At 39.8% G+C, this 17,689-nt stretch overlaps 1 protein-coding gene and 1 long non-coding RNA gene across 3 annotated transcripts in view; one reads left to right on the forward strand and one right to left on the reverse strand.

The window, feature by feature from the left end:
* Positions 1 to 23: 23 nt before the first annotated feature.
* Positions 24 to 17,689, forward strand: part of GRB14 (growth factor receptor bound protein 14) — a 177,117-nt gene continuing 159,451 nt past the window's right edge. The window contains exons 1-2 of one of the 2 annotated variants that reach the window (XM_082395320.1): positions 24 to 105; positions 13,921 to 14,020. In XM_082395320.1, the coding sequence (XP_082251446.1) occupies positions 13,925 to 14,020 (96 nt within the window). In that variant the 5' untranslated portion in view covers positions 24 to 105; positions 13,921 to 13,924. Of the gene's footprint in view, positions 106 to 13,920; positions 14,021 to 17,689 lie in introns of those variants that run through there. The other variant, XM_082395318.1, reaches the window with a different exon arrangement.
* The window catches only part of LOC309630290, a 33,199-nt gene continuing 22,923 nt past the window's right edge, over positions 7,414 to 17,689 (reverse strand). Inside the window, exons 2-3 of the long non-coding RNA XR_014245572.1 lie at positions 11,031 to 11,120; positions 7,414 to 9,176 (exon numbers count right to left, since the gene is read on the reverse strand). This is a non-coding gene — a long non-coding RNA (uncharacterized lncRNA). The remainder of the gene's footprint in view (positions 9,177 to 11,030; positions 11,121 to 17,689) is intronic.

Below are 17,689 nucleotides of genomic sequence, written 5' to 3' on the forward strand. Positions count from 1 at the left end.
GAAATGCTTTAACACTTCACTGTATAACCATGGCAGTTCTGGACTGCACCTTCCCTCCTAGCAGGCGGCCTGTGCTTATGTCATCTGTGTCTTCCAACTTAAAGGGTGAGTCTAAATTTTCCTATTTACCAATCATAAAGAATACCCATTTTGTGGCAAGAAGAAAAAGAGCAATAAAATATTTTGATGACCCTGTATTTTAGAGGAGACTTCAAAAACCTTGTCTAAAAATAAGACATTTAATGCAAGTGCCAAAGAGCAAGTAAATCATTTTTAGTAATCCTAGGACTTTTGACTGTGTCCAGGCTTGATTTGGGGAATCCTACTATGAGAATTGTTTTATTCTTTAAGAAAAAAAATCTGAACAAAAGCCTGACTTCTCGCAGAATCTTTGACAACTTTTTCTTTTTTAAACCCTTATCTAGATGAGCTGTCTGTGAAGCAAGCTGACCTTCACTTAAACATGAATTTAAAATCTGCCTCACATGTCTGAGTGGGGGCAAAATGCCAGGTGTATTTAGGGATATCTGGTTAATATTGTTGCAGATTATCCAAATCAGCTCACTCCTAGAAGGCTGAGAGTACAAGCAGAAAAAGAAGTGACTGTAATTAGGACATGGAGTTGTGGGGTGAGACAAAGATGGTTGGGTGAACGGGGTTGTGCGTTTCCTCTTTGGCACTCAGGCTGTCCATGCCATCTGCTGCAGAATGGGAGGAACAACTGGGCTTGTCCTCAACAAACACTGGCAGTTGGTCTTTTCATTTCCTCCCAGAAGAATTTGTCTTTACTAGGACAAAGGTCTCTGGAGCATCACAGAGATTTATGCCTTAAGAAATGCAGTGAACCATTTGGAAATCAAGATTGCTTTCTTGAAATTTTAAGTGGTCATAAAGAAATGAGAATTGGAAAAATGAATTATTCCGAGGATATCTGCCCAACACAATGGTCCTAATGTGAAATTCCATTTGCTACTCGCTTGAAAGGGTATGATTTACCATAAAAATATCAAAGATTTTGAGACTCAGTCACCAGGGAGGGTGTGGAATAGCAAAGTGAAGTGTGGTTTCTCTTGGTTGCAAGAGAAGAAAGTGACACATGAACATTTAGAGAGATGTTATATCCATGTGATATTATTCACATCATACTTCCCTTAAAAGCTATTTATCTAATTATTTATTATTTTCCCATTACTAATTTTTGTTCTCCATGAGGGAAAAACCATACCTAGTTTATCCTCCATGCTTAGTCCATAATACATAATAACAGCAGCAGTTAACATTTTGCCCTTACCATTCGCTCTTCTAAATGCTTTACTGATATTAATCATTTAATCTACAACAACAGGTATTATTACGTCCATTCTTACAAATGAAGAAATTGAGGAACAAATTACCCAAGATCACATCTAGTAAATAGAAAACCAGAACACAAACCCAGGTACTCTGACACTGAGTCCTCATTCTTCTATACTACCTGTCATATTAAGCATGCGATGTAAGTATTTGTTGAAAGAATGAATGACCAATTCAGTAAATTGCTTTTTAAAATCTTGACTAGGTGAGAAACAGGTCATTAAAATTTTTCTTCTCTCTCATTAGAAATATTGATCCACCTCCCTACAAATGTAAGAAAATAGTTATAGCCAACTGTATTGATAGCATGATAATGACCATAACCAAACTTCAATCTTGATACAACTACTGTAGAATTCCCTCCAATCCTAAAGAGACATCAAGGAAATCTGGATCATTTAGGTTAAATTTGCTCAAACCTGTCTTGATTTCCATTTAAACATATGCTGCCAGAAATACACACAAACATATTAGGAGGCGCAGAAATCTTTCATAGTATTTGTAAAGTGGCTTACAGATTTAGAAATTTCTATAAATGAGTTAATTGATTTTTAAAACCCTCATTAAGTGCCCACTCTCTAAAGTACTATGGCTCTAATCAAGTCACCACCTCTTCCAAGGCCTTTAATTATTCCTTCTATAGAGAAGGACTTCGAATGGACACTTTCTCCAAATTCGAATTCATTGTAACGATTATTACTTGTCTCCATTTTAATAGATTTTTCCAAGGGAATAGGTGAATTTCATTGTTTCATAAATAAAATTCTTTAAGAATCGTAAGAAATAACATATGTGTACTAGTAAATACATTTGTTTGTTTCAAAACTCTACTTCATGATAAAAGTACAGTAACATTTAACTAAGGAGAGATTTTATTGGTTTTGTTAAAATCAGTTTCATTCAGGAGTGTTGACGAAAGCAGTGAGGGTTGCATTCTGGACCGGGACACCAGAGAGCTGGGTTCTAGTGCTGATGATGTTCCCAACTTACCGGGAGATCTTATCCAAGTCATTTAACTTCTCAGAGCCTCAATTCCTTCGTTAGTAACACTAAGGTTCTATGACGTGACCCTTGCCTCTTCCAGAGAACATATATTTTAATAAATTACAGAAGTACTATGAATTTAACATTTTAAAGTAGTCATTTTTAAGGGGGAAAAAACCCATCCTTTCTTGAGATCTAGATTCCACCTAAGTGGTACTGTTTCTCTGTGAAGAGATAGAATGAGCTATGGTGAGGTGACTTGTGTAAATGATCTCATTCGGGAGGTACCGAGGGGACAGAGACTTGTCATTGCCAAGTAAGTCACATTTAAATTCCCTCAAGCCTTGAGAAATAATGTGAGGGAAAGTGCAAAAATAGCACAGTCATTCCTTTGGACCAAGTTGACTCCTAGGCCTCCTGAGAGCACCGCAGCTGTGTATTCATCTATACGCAAAGAGAAGTAAGAATCCTCTATATTTGGCACATGGTGCTCTTCTATATACCAATGTGCTCATCTATCAATATATTTTACGCTGAGCCTTTCGGTAAGGAAAGATCCACCATGCACACTGCTTCGTGCACAGCTACACATGTTGAAGATGCTTTTTTTTCCCCCTGCAATATGGAAAACTGCAAAGCACAGAGCCACACTGAACCAACCAGAATGAAGCTAGAGGCAGCTGTATCTGATTGAAACCGTAGAGAGAATCGAGACTGACAGAGTTGCAGGGCTAGAAGGTTAATGAGTCCATAGTCCTGCCTCCAGGCAGAACTGTCCTGAACCATTCCAGGCAAATGACAGCTCAGCCTCTTGGAAAATAAAATCTTCAAAACACGCTTCGGTAACATTTCATTGTCTAAAATGTCCTTATCCTCATAAAGTTCTGAAAGCAATATAAGTCCACACTCTTCTGTTTAATCTCCCTGTTGACAGATATATAGAATAATAAATTGACAGAAATGTCGAAGATGATGAGAGCCTTAGAGATGGGTCACAGACTTGCTTATCATCCTCCCAGAGACCTCAGAGGAGGGAATAATTAGCACATCTGTGGACTCTGGTTCTAGTTACAGTAATATTATGGGTCCAAGTATTTGTTTATTATAAATCAGATCTACTATTTATCATACATTACTAAATAAAATTTTGCTTTGCACTCCATAGCAAGAATCATAGCAAACACTATCTGAGCTGAAACATTTAATCAAGGAATATGTTCTTACATAAAAGCAAAGGAAGTACAGACTGGTGTGCAAATAGCCCCATACTTCTTTATTTACTAATCTTGTTATAGCATTCCAATTTACGGATACGTTCTTACATATAATGCTTCTACTAGATTACCGCCTCTTATGCCTCTGGGCATTAGGAATCATGAATGGGTTGGTGGCATTATATAAAGACAAGTGTAGGTCATTTGCGGATCAGGGTTCAAATCCCTTGTCTGCTACCTATCATCTGCATGGTTAAGCTGCTCCATCTGAGGTTTATTGTCCTTACCTGTAAGAAGAACTAATAATACCTATTTCACACTGATCTTGGAAGATAAAATGGGAAAATATTGGTAAAAGCACCTAGGACCTAGCAGGCAGTAGCATAAGTGTTAGTTGACCACTAACCATGAATCTGATCTGCTACATGCTGCCTTTCTTTCCTCTTCTCCATTCCTTAAAAGTTCCGAGAGAGGGTGATCGAGCGTGGGACAAACCTGCCTCCTCTGACTGTCACCAGGCTGTGCTTCTGCTTCCATTTGGCCTCTCTTCTATAGCTGATCCCCATGCTAACTTATCAGGGGATTTCCCTTAGGGACATAAAGGGTAAGAGCAAGGAGACCTTACGATGCCAAGTTAAATGCGATGCTGGATTTTAACTTGATTTTTTTAAAAAATCTGTGCATGTTACGTTTGTGCTAAGAACAAGTATTTGGAATTCAGATTCTAAAACACTATATTCATTTTTAGAAAGCCGTAATAGAACTGCTTTGTGCAAAGGATAAAAAGACTGATTCAAAGATAGACTACTTTTTAGTTCACAGGAGTGAGCAATAAGAGGAACTATTATTCATTGTGAAGTAGAAATGCTAATATCTACAGGATTTGAAATACATTTAAATAATGTCTTATTGTCAGAGAAATATGTTCTTATTACATAACAGATAGCTATAGAGACATTTTAAATCACCACTCCAATTTTATGATCCAGAAACCACTGATATTTGAGTACATTTTCTCTTTTCCTGCACATATTCTGACAAGCAGGACTGCTTTTAAGTTCAAGTTCTGCCACTTCCTAGTTAGTTGGTGTTGGGCATATTAGTTTCTTTAAGCATCTGTCACTGCATCTGAAAACTGGTATCAACTTCATAGAGTTACTGTGATGACTTGTGAAATAATGCATATGAAGCACTCAGTACTGTGTGTGGTACATAATAAGCATTCAGTCATGTCAGCCATTGTGATTATTCTTTGTTGTGTATTATTTTAAATGGAAAAATGACAATACAAGGAGAGGAAATGAGGGTCACTAGCAAGCTGTTTTGTCTTGAGCTCTTGGAGCCAGTACAGTACAGAAAGATTTCTCATGCAACATCATTAGAGACAATTTATTGAATGCTTTACTATGTGATTCCAGACACTAGGATATTATAACTGATTTAATCCTCACAACAGTCCTGAGACAGGTGGTATTACTATCTTAATTTTACAGATGAGTAAACTGAGCCAAAGACAGGTTAAGTATCAATAATATGCAAAGTCTCAACACTAAGTGACAAAGCTGGGGTTGGAATGCAATCAATCTAGTTCCAGCGTCCATTCTTGTAAACTGCTGGGCTGCAAGCCCTGTACTTACCCAGCCTTAAGACTTCAGAAAGAGCCCAGCGTCAGCGACAGAGACATCAGTGGTTTAGTGGACAGGGGGATCTTATCCATCTTATCCAAGGTCATAGACCTCACCGCGTGCAGATGGTGGGAGGGACATGGCAACAGTCTTCGCTACTCAGGGGGAAAGGAGGCTACCATTTATAGGGGGAATTGATGTCAGGTTGGTTCAGTTACCAGGGAGACCAGCAGCTGGAGCATGGGGCAAGCATGCAGGCTGTTAATTAGGCCCTATAATTAAGCGGATTGGATAGTCATGGGAGGGAAGCAGGGCCTGGTTGAGCAGGGGACGTACAGAGAGAGGAGCCATCTTGAATGGCCTGACCGTGCATTCTACCCCTACTCGACCCGTACCATCTGGGTCCACCCCTCTTCCCTGATATCCCTGGGGTCAGGTATGTAGAGGTGCAATACAACCAAATACCCCACATACCGAATAGACAACTGCAGCTAAAGAAAATCAAGAGTCCAAGAGAGGGACAATCTTCGGGGGCCATGTGCTTATCAGGTCAATTTTTCATGGAAGTCCAGAGGAGGGTGACTTACTCCTCTAGCTACAGCGACCCAGCAAACTCACTGCACAGTGAAGCCACCAGTCACCCAGTCAGCAAACAGATTCCCTCCACTCAGACTAAGGACAAAATATAAGACGTTTAACAGGCACAATACAGGGAAAATCATGACCACTAAGCAAAATACAAGCAGTAACAGCCTTCTGAGATAATACCGTCTCTACCTGTGGTTTTCATCCTGGCCTGCAGGATCCCGCCATCCCTCCTGTCTACCCTCACTGCCCATAGCCGGTGCTAAATAATGAAGAAGTGGCATAACAGGCCACATGGCTAATATAATGGTGCCTTTCTCCAGTAGGGAGCCCGGATTAATTACTCTAGTAGTCCTAGGTGGGGCCCGGCAGGAGACAGGTGAGCTCTGTTAAGTCCCTTTCTAGTCCTATTCACCACGGGGTGGCAAACCCAAACCACCAGGGCCTTACCTGTCAGTCCCAGGGCCATTTTATAAGGTGTTCCTCTGGGTCTAGATCCTGTGGCAAGGGCAAGAGCAAGTTAGGGTCCTAGCCAATAACTGGCAGTGGGCCTTCAGTCCTTTGGTAGTCAACAGTGGAACTCGGATTGTGCTGGATCAGCTGCCTCTGGGTTCACGCGGCGTAAGCGCTGGGATGGTTGCTCCCACCTTAATGGTTGTTTAAGTAGCCTGGCAGCAGTGGGGCTGTAAGGCAAGTGGAAATGCCAGCGTATGTCATTTTTACTGGCCCATTCCTGAACTTCATGGCCAGGAAGGTGGATCCCTTGGTTCTTCTCAGTGTCCATGGCAGAGGGGGCGGGGTCTGTATATCACGCACAGCTGTTCTAGATCCCAAATAATGGTTTTGTGGTTGCTACACGACAAGGATAGACCTCTTGTAATGTCTTTTACCTGTTGTAGCGCGTTGCAGACGGCATTTAGCTGTTGTTCCATCACACCACATCATTGTTCTGTCCCCTTCCATGGCTGGGACCTGAGGCCCAAGGGTACTCTGATTATTTTGCTATTGTCACAGGCCCCTAACAAACACTTCCGAGTAACTGGCCATGTCCAATTCACAAGCCTGTCCCTGAGTTAACATCCCTAAAGCCTGTGTCTTGCTTAGGGCTGGTGGGTCAGGGATATGCTCATCGTACCCAGCTAGATAACAGCCAGGTATTTGATAATCCAGGTGCTTGCATTTTGTCTGTATTCGCCAGCCATCCCTGGGCACTCAGATGAGTCACAAGCATGGGGCTGCTTTTCAACTGGAAAGAGGCTCTGAGGTTAACAGGATTTCATCAGCATAATGGGAGATAAAGACATCTCTCATGGTAAACAGCTGCCACGGGGCTCCACAAGCTAGTGGACAGACACCTTACCCCGCAACTTTCCGCTCCCCGTCCTTATTTCCCGGCATCTCAGCGCTCACGGGAGTTTCCTCCGCCACCTGGCTGGCTCACTAATTGTTAGGCTGCAAGCCTTGTACTCACTCGGCCAGTTTCAAGACGGAAGAAAAAGTTCGTAGTTAGCGACAGAGACACCAATGGTTTACTGGATAGGGGATCTTACGTGTCTGAAGCAAGGTCCTGGAGCGACACCCCACTGCGTGCTGTGCGCGGCGGACAGCGAGCAGGAAACGCCAGCAATCTTTGCTACCTGGGGGCGGGAGGAGGGGCGGGTGGGGGGAGCCAGGAGGAGGCCACCATCTAGAAGGGGAATTGACGTCAGGTTGGCTCAGTTACTAGGGAGACCAGCAGTTGGGGCATGGTGCAAGCAGGTAGGCAGTTAATTAGGCCCTATAATTAAGAGGATTGGATAGTCATGTGAGAGAGGCAGGGCCTAGTTGATCAGGGGATGTACAATGAGCAAGAGAACAGCCATCTTGAAAGGCCTGACCATACATAAACAAATACAGAAGAGTTTAATATTGAGCAGATATTTTTGCAAATAGTACAGTTTAAGTCAAACATTCTAAACAGCACTTAAATTTTAACAATTTAAATGCAATTAATTAGAAAAGGACCACATAGATAAATACCAGAAAAAGAATTAGATGCCCTATTCTTTCAGAAAGAATGTTTTGCAGTGTTCCCAAGTGGCTTATTATGCCCATCCAGCAACGTTACAGGGCCTCATATTCGATCCATTTCTTCTGAACTTTGTAGGTAGCTAGAAATGGTTAGGCAGCAAGCAGTGTTCTTGGAAAAATAGATTCGTGTTACCCTTGGAAACAGAGTGTGTTGCAAGAAAGTCTTTGGCATGAAACAAGGCTGAGTATACACAGCCGTCTCTCAGATGGTGTGGGTTTGGAAACATAAGTGGACAAGCCAAACCCTTTAAGTCTTCCTTTTCCTTTGAACTGAATTCCAGAATGTGTTTTTTATGTTACTGTGTAGCTTTTGTGTTTATCCTTATTTATTCCTGCATAATATTTCATTGAGTGGATGTGGCTATTGAATGAAAACAAGATCCCTCAGTCATTCCAAACTGAGTTAAGTTAAAAGTTCCATGCTTTCCAAGCTCATCTACTCATCCCTTTTGGAGAGTGAGAGAAACATCCCAAAGCATGGGTGTGGTCAAATGATAAAGCGAAATTGCTGCTAACTTTTGGGGAAAACTGATATGTTCAGATATTGCTGATGGAAGCGTAAATTTGTATATTCCTTTTAGAGAACAATTTGGCAACATTTACGAAGTGCACTATAAATGTTCATAATATTTGGCACAGTTCCCCCTATTCCTGCGAATTTATCCTAAGGTAATAATTATAAAGAAAAAAAAACATAAATGGAGAGAGAATTCAAATGTAGCGTTAATTATAAATAAAACCTAAGGAACATACTGACTGTTCAACAACAGACAAATAGATAAGTAAAACATCCATGGAATATTTTGTTCCATGAAATAATTATAAACATGAACTGTATAATAACATAGAAAAACAAGATGTTAAAAAGCAGGGATGATGATCTGTTTACTTTGATTATACCATGTGATGTGAATAAACTAGAAGGTAACGTTGAATAATGGAAGCGATGGTGTTAAAACAGGAAAAAGGACTAAGTGATTTTTTTTCTTCTTAAATTTCTTTTTTTTTTTTTTAAACTTTGGGTTTATTTATTTATTTATTTATTTATGGCTGTGTTGGGTCTTCGTTTCTGAGGGCTTTCCCTAGTTGCGGCAAGTAGGGGCCACTCTTCATCGCAGTGCGCGGGCCTCTCATTATCGCGGCCTCTCTTGTTGCAGAGCACAGGCTCCAGACGCACAGGCTCAGTAATTGTGGCTCACGGGCCTAGTTGCTCCACGGCATGTGGGATCTTCCCAGACCAGGGCTCGAACCCGTGTCCCCTGCATTAGCAGGCAGATTCTCAACCACTGTGCCACCAGGGAAGCCCTTAAATTTCTTTAAATGTTGCTTGAGATAGGCAAAAGAACTGACAAATAAGATAAATAAATGGATGAAGAGTTTTCTTTGTCATTAGAAGAGCAGGTAGATTTTCCTCTTCCCACCCCCAGTGTCAGAAACCAACCAACCAAACACATCAAAAACGAAACTCCTTGCCATTTGCCTTTAAGGAGAGCTGCCAGGTTTAGAGTTTACATCTCTGAAATAGCCACTCTGGTGAGAAAAGAGACTAAGAACGAACTTCTGGAGTAGGGTCTTCAATTTGCAGTAAGATTTCACTTCAAGAGATCATACTCTTCTCCCCTCCCTTCCTTTCCTTCCTCCCTCCCTCCCTCCCTCCCTTCCTTCCTTCCTTCCTTCTTTCCTCCCTCCCTCATCCCTCCCTTCCTCCCTCCCTCCCTCTCTTCCTTCCTTCCTTCCTGCCTCCCTCCCTCTCTTGCTTCCTTCCTCCCTCCTTCCCTCCTTTTCTTCCTTCCTCCCTCCCTCCCCACCTCCCTCCCTCCCTCTCTTGCTTCCTTCCTCCCTCCTTCCCTCCTTCCCTCCCTTCCTCCCTCCCTCCCTCTCTTCCTTCCTTCCTTCCTCCTCCCTCCCTCCCTCTCTTCCTTCCTTCCTTCCTCCTCCCTCCCTCTCTTCCTTCCTTCCTTCCTCCCTCCCTTCCTCCCTCCCTTCCTCCCTCTCTTCCTTCCTTCCTTCCTCCTCCCTCCCTCCTCCTTTTCCTTCCTTCATTCCTCCCTCCCTCCCTTCTTTCCTCCCTCCCTCCCTCCGTACCTCCCTTCCTCCCTCTCTTCCTTTTCTTCCTTCAAATATAGCAGACATTTATATTGCTCCTCTCCTCCTTCCTCTTACCAATTTCTTTCCTTGATCATCAATAGGGCTTTAAGGCCCCCTTTTCAATACATTTTAGTACTTTTTTTTACTTTACCTTCCATCTTTAGGTAATTATTTTACCCTTTATTTCTATATGTTATTTACAGTTAATTCACTAGTGCACTTTTACTCTCACCCTGTTTTGTGCTTCTTTTAAAGATACCCTGGCTGACTAGCTATAATTTCATTTTCAGTAGTGGATATAAATAAAGGTTAACTTGACTCCAGCTCTTAAATAGCACTTTTATGGTTAAGTGGTTATGGCTAAGTTTATGGCTGTGGTTAAATAATTTCTCAGAAGAACTAAAAGTTAATGGCTTTGCGTCATTAAGAACATCTTCTAATTATTCCTGTCTTTTATTCAAATTCTGTTATAAACAGAGTAAATGCTTTAAATTTCTTTATATTTATACAGTACAAATAAATGCCTTGTGGGGAAATTAACCATACTTTTTCATCTGTTTTTAAAATAGTTTTTGTCACTTAGTGTATATAGTTTGTCATATCGTTGAATAGTATTTCTATTTTTCATTTGTGTGGAGTAAACTAGCCAGGTATCTGCTGCCTAGTCTGTTTGCAGTGATTATATCATTTTGTGTTGCTAGTGATTTATTTTCTGAGAGTTATTCATATTGAAACATTTTCAGTTCAAGTGGATCATTGCCCTAAAGCACTTTTCAACTTAATAAATATAAGTAAAAATTGGACTTTTCATTTTGTTATGAAGTTTTGATTATAGGCAAAAACTCTAATTTGACTCTTTTCTTAACTTAGTTCTTTTAGCATTTAAAAATACCAGATATCATTACAAAAACTTATGCTTCTCCAAATGGGAATGTAACACTGTTACATTTTCTGTTTCTCTGTTTTCGTAGGTGACATGTAAGTCATGTTTCTCTGTTTTCACAAGTAACATGTAAGGGTACTTCTGAGGCTTAATTTAACCATCATAGGTGACACTTGAGCAGTGTCATTATGAAATAATATGCAAATCCTTCACCTTAACAATACTCACCGAGAAGCTACTATGTATTAGGCTCAACGTGGGGCCCTAGGATACAACAGGAAGCAAGACTGTACCCTCTTTGCAGACTGTTCTCTTCACCTGCAAAATAGGAAACTGATATTTTATAAGGCTCCTTTTAGGAGTAAAGTCTCTAATTAATCTGATTGTTTTTATTTCAAAGATCATAAAAGATTATCCATTTTAGTAAAAGCGAAACTTTAAAAAAAATTAAGATATTTTAAGTGATACCTGGTTCAATATCCAGAGTTTACCATGGCAGACAAGAACTGGTGAATGTTAGGGTTATCTTTGAATATGACTATAGATGTGTGTATTTATATTTTCAAATATATGTGTATTGCACAAAGGAATTTAAATTGTAGGTTGCCATATGCACTCAGAAAATTGAACAAAAGCAATGAAACATGGTAAATACAACAAAACACAACAAAACAGAAGTTAGAGGGTTTTACACATAGACTAAACCCATTCCCTGAAAAATTCAGGGCATACATTAAATATTTCTACTACCATGATACTGAGATGAGAGGATAGCCTTATGGTATTACACACTGACTCTTCAGAAAATCCAATATTAAAAATCCTAAACTCATAAGAGAACTAAGTGTATTAGTTCCATGTTACACAAGGAGTCATTTGTCGGTTTTCTTTAAAAGGAACCATTTATGATCCCTCCACGAGTATATTTATAACATGATTCCATGTACAAAATTTCCCTTTCTGCACAGTTTCTCAGTAACAAATCTATTGTGTAAAGCATGGTCCACTTGTAATCTTCTTATACCGTACTAAGCTAGGCTGAGCAGCCTCAAGGTCATTCAGATTGGTTTTGGCTTCTGTGTAAAGACGGCCCCAAGCTATTTAAGGAACATCTGGCTGCTGGAGAGCTTGCAGCCAAATTTGCCGTTCATCACTAGCAAGTGCCTGCTTTTTAGATATTAACCTCACTCCTGGCTCCATCTAACTTTTCCATTCTTATTTTTCATTTACTTTGTTTAAAAACACATATTAATTAAAAGGTTAAAAAAACTTTACATGTGAAAAAAACTCTCAATAATCTACCCTAAATTGTTTTGGGTGAATATCTAGATATAAATAAATAAAAAGGGGCTAAATAATTTGTGTGATCATTAGGAAACCCAAAAGACCAGAATTACGCAATAGCCTATTGCTTTAGTTATGTTTATGCTAAAATATCCAAAATGAATAACCACAAAAAAGCATCACTTTGTAACAGACAATAAGTCACGTGTTAGTAAACACAAAGAGTTAGCATGGGTAAATGACTTATTTAAATACATGGTTTTACTTGAAGTAATCCTAATAGTACTTATTTGCAAATTAAATTCTAAACAGTATATAAATCTGCATAAATAGACTACGACATCTTGAAAACTGCTTCAATCTTTAAAATAGTACATTAAAGTTGATTTACCACATGATCCTCATGAAAATACCTATGATATCTACATTAATACACAGTGAAAGGATAGTAATCAGTGAAACGTCTGGGATTTCCACATGAATCAACACTGGTGCATTGCTAATGTAACACTCAATTACATCATGTTTAATTTATGTGGAAATGTTTGGATATGCCTAAAATGTCTGTGGTAAATCATTTTGGGATCTTAATTGAACATTTTTCTGTGATAAATTACTCTGTAAACACTGAAATAATATTCTTACATAACTACCAATTTATTTTGAAAGACTCCAACAACCCCAACTCATTATTTTCTTTGTATGATCCTAAGCTTGTATCCTTCAGGAATTTATTTTCCTTTCTGGTAGCAAATAATTTTAGCATTCATGAAATGCTTATTTCCATCCCATAGCTTGGTTATCATTTTTTAAAACTCAAAATATCTATGTTATTTTAATATACTAAAGATCATGGTGAGCTATAGTCTCTTCAGTAATGAAAAATGCTTAGAATTAAAAATTTGACACTCTTTTCCCCAATAATAAGCTACTTAATTTAATATACTAAAGTAGTGATACTCTATTTTCATACTCAATTACTTTATTATTAAGAATACTTAAGGGACTTCCCTGGTGGTGCAATGGTTAAGATTCCGCCTGCCAATGCAGGGGACACGAGTTCGAGCCCTGGTCCGGGAAGATCCTACATGCCGCGGAGCAACTAAGCCCGTGTGCCACAACTACTGAGCAAGCCATAACTACTGAGCCTGTGCGTCTGGAGCCTGTGCTCCGCAACAAGAGAGGCCGCAATAGTGAGAGGCCCGTGCACCGCGATGAAGAGTGAGAGGTCCGCGCACCGTGATGAAGAGTGCGAGCCACAACTACTGAACCCGCGTGCCAAAAATACTGAAGCCCGCACGCCTAGAGCCTGTGCTCTGTAACAAGAGAAGCCACTGCAATAAGAGGCCTGTGCACTTCAACGAAGAGCAGCCCCTGCTCGCCACAACTAGAAAAAGCCCGGTGCAGCAATGAAAACCCAACGCAGCCAAAAATAAATTAATTAATTTAAAAAATATTTTAAAAAAGAATATTTAAGAAAGGAGTTCATTTTCATGGTGGAGACTAGTTGAAATGTCACCATTATAGTTAATACAGAAAAGATTTTATATGAAGCTGAGAAATAAATATTTTTAATCATAAAAATACTATGATACTAAACATTAATAATTTCCCATGTCACTACCATTCATTACCTGATGAAATGTTTAAATCAAATAAATGTTTACATCAAATAAATTCTATTTTGAAATTTTTATACACCTGTTTACTTGAAATATAATTCCCCCTAGAACTATAATTAAAGTAATATAATTTAATTAAAATTGATGTAAATTTATATTATTCTAATAGTTATAAACTTAAATTGGACTATGATTTTTCTATCATTTTCCAGAAAAATGAGTCAACAGCAAATCTGGAGACTGTACCAATCAGAATTCTTGGCTGCAAGCAAACAAACAGCAGCACCAACAAAGCAACATGATACAGCAAAGGTAATCATGGGTTCTTCAGCCGAGGCCTTAACTGGATTTTGTGACTCCCTTCCTCCACTACACTTTCCTTGCCTTCAGTTTGAATCTCAATGGGTCATGATTCTTTACCCAATATGGTGAGGGATCTGAGCCCCTGGTAGCCTTGCTTAAATCGGATTGCAGTATACTGACATTTTCTTCCACCCACAACTGTGGCAGTAAGTCTACTTTCCCTTAAGCAGAACTGACAAACATAGTAACACAGCAACAACAGTAATAATCTTTTCTCTCTAGTTTTTTGTTTTTGCCTGCTTCCATAGGGCATGAAGAACCCAAACTGATTAGGTGCAGCCTTAGCTTCCAATTCAATGGAATTCCAATCCTCATGTTCCTATTCCATCAGAATCCAAAATCAAAAGGATAGAAAACAAACAATTGGCAAGTGAGTTAGTAAATATAATCCTGAGAACCTCCATTCCAATTTTAAACCCTACAATTCTAGACTTGGATATTCTGACCAAGTGGAAAAAGAACTCCATGTGGCAATCGTTTGTTCAAAATGTAAACCATATCCTGCAAGAAAACACATCAACCCCCCACGCTGTTGACTCTTGGTTAAGCTTATCTGACTCAGTGACTAGTTTCTTCTAGTAATGGGGTATGCAATAGTATCAATGAATCCCTTGAATATTAACCCATTGCCTTCCTTGTTTCCTTAAAAAAAATGAGTTCCTTTAAACTGAATCTATTTAGTGTGGGGTACCATCGCCTTGCATGAGGCAACCAATTAATCTACAGATGGTGTAATGACAGAGAAGAATGATCAGGGAAAGCAAAAACAAATTCAGAATAAATATCTACTGCAATAAGGAAAAACTGCTGCTCGCTGCTCCCCATCCCGTAAAGATGATAGGTATTCCGTGTAGACAACTTGATATCAAATTGTTCTTTGGTCTCTCTAGGTATAATGCTTTTTAGAAGCCCATGATCAGTTACTGATACTAGAAAATGGAGTGTTCACTGTAGCCGGATGGCCACTGATGAGAGCTCCATGTTGTTGAAACCGCGGATAATCTTCATTCCCTCTATGATAAACATTTGGTTCATGAATCCGCTGGCATTGCTGAGAAAGGAGGTTAACCTATATTTACTGAGTGGGTCACCTTATCTGTTCAACATACCCTTTCCCCAAACTCCCTCCATAATCTCCAACCCTGCTCTTCCCAACTGTCTGGCCATCCAGCTAGTTCATTAGCCACTGAGTTGGTATAGGTTCTTGTTCTGATTATCTTTACTGCATATAAAATTAACCTACAATTTAGTGGCTTAAAACAATCATTCTATTATGATCATGGATTCTGTAGGTAAGGAATTCAGGTGGAACACTGGGGATGGCTTTCCCTTGCTCTATGATGTCTGCTGCCTCAGCTAGGAAGTCTTGAGTCTGGGGATGACTCAATGACTATGGGCTGGAACCATCTGAAAGCTCCTTCACTCACATATCTGGTACCTAGACTGGGCTGACTCAAGGACGAGGACTGGTGACTGAAGTAATTACATGTGGCCTCTCTTGGCAACCACATAGCATGACAGCCACAGGGTGATAGGATTTCATTCCCAGGGACCACAGGAAATAAGTTAATTAGCTGTTTCATTTTTGCCTAGTAGAATAAGGCAGATCTAAATTCTATCTCTAAAATTACTAGAATTTTAAATTCCTTCACCCTCAACAAAGCCAGATAAAAGCCCTGGATCCTGCCAATTTCACCAAGATTCTGTGCTGCAGCTCACTACGGGTAACAATTTCTGTTTATATCGGGGTCTTGGTTGCACAACAGAAACTGACTCTGATCCTACTAAACAGAAAAGGACTTCACTGGAAGAAAAAAGGTTGGCTCACACAGTCCATACGAGGGCTAAAGAACCAAGCTCAGAAAAGGGCCCTGAATTAGAGACTGGGAAGCAGAGAATGTAGCTAAGCTCATATCTCAGGATCAGCCTGGAGAGAACATCTCCACGAACAGTGCCCCCACTGGATCCTGGCTGCCGCTGCTAAATGAAGACCTACCACCGCTGTGACTGACTTCACTGTTCAGTCACCTCCAGAACAACCCCTAACTACCCCTGATTTTGTCACTTTCTACAGATCCAACATTCCCATATAGAGCTTCCTGCTGGCCAAACTTAATGACATGTCTGCTTCCTAGCTCTTGGGGTGAGAAGAGGGGATGAATGCTTCTTCTAGTTCCCCAGAGGGAAGTGGGACTCTGCGTCACCACATTTACACAACAGGATTCCTACCAAATAAAAACGGGGCTTAGATTACGGGCAGACAAAAATAAAGCACATACCTATTGAACATGCTTAATCTGATTATTTAATAATTAAAATGAATGAATGGGTGAATTAACAGTAAGACTTAATTAGTTCAAGCAACGACTTTAATAAAAAGAGCCCCAAGCTTCTAGCCTTGATGTTGCTGTGTGACTGGGTAAATCATTTAACCTCTCGAGTTCTTTTTTCTCATATATAATAAGAGGGTTTGGCCTCTGATCTCTGATTTTCATTAGAACTAACGTCTTTTTAAAAATTATTGTCAGTGTTATTTGCAGAGGCTCATCCACATGGTGGAGCCATATGCCTAGGACTTGGCAGTACCCACTGCACTAGTTTTTATAATATTTAAAAAACTCTTAGTGAATCAAGTTGGCTAATTTTTTTGAAGTTACAAATGGATTGTTTTAATGTGTGTATATAATGAAAGATTATTGAACAAAGCTTGGTGAAATTTAAGGGTGATGCATCCAATTTTCCATTTTGTGTGCAGAAATTTGGGGATTAAAAAAATTTTTTTTTAACATTGTCTCATTTAGTTTTCTGAACTCCAACACAGTTTCATCGTCTGGAGATAGCCTATAGCCTGGAAAACAGAAAATTCAAGAAAACACCCTTCCCAAAAGAGTGTGGGTTCTTGGTATAGAAATCTTTTCATGAGAGACTTGGTTCCAAGGTTCTCCATGAGGAAATTTGGGTACTTTCCATTTAATTCTCTCATCTGAGTCATTCCTTCAGTGGCCTAGATATCACCTCTGAGGATAATTCAACCTTTTCAAGACAACACAGAATCTTTTCTATCCTCTTTGGGAAAGATCACAAATATGCTTCGGAGGGAAAGATGATGACATTCCAGACCGTCTGGCTTCCCCTTTCACAGTGATTCTATTAGGGAGTCTCTCAAGCTTATAGGCAATCCCCCTTCATCCATCTTTTGGCAGCCCGTACTGAACCAAGACCAAATTTTCGAAGACTTAACTCGTGGTGGCTCCCACAGCCCATCCTTCACAACCGAGCAATGCCTTGTAAGTTCAGAGAAGCATGTTTGCACTTTGGACAAAAATATGATTGGCCAAAATTCTGCACAGTTTGCTATACCATAGGATGGATCCAAATTTCCAAACAGGGTTATGACAGAAAGATCAGACAATTGGAATAGGCATTCAGAAATGGCTGCTCATCTAGCAACATGAAGTTCCCATCCTTGGGGACTTTTGGTTTTATTTACCCGACTTGAGTCATGTCTGTGTAAGGGAAATTCCTAGTGAGGTCCTGGATGTGACCACTGGGTGTGCTCCAGTCTCCTCAAGCCAGCACCAGGTCAAAACAGGACCTCATTCAGTGAAGCTTACAGTC

Source organism: Balaenoptera borealis, assembly GCF_965194805.1.
Source record: "Balaenoptera borealis genome assembly, chromosome: 6".
Classification (NCBI taxonomy): Eukaryota; Metazoa; Chordata; class Mammalia; order Artiodactyla; family Balaenopteridae; genus Balaenoptera; species Balaenoptera borealis.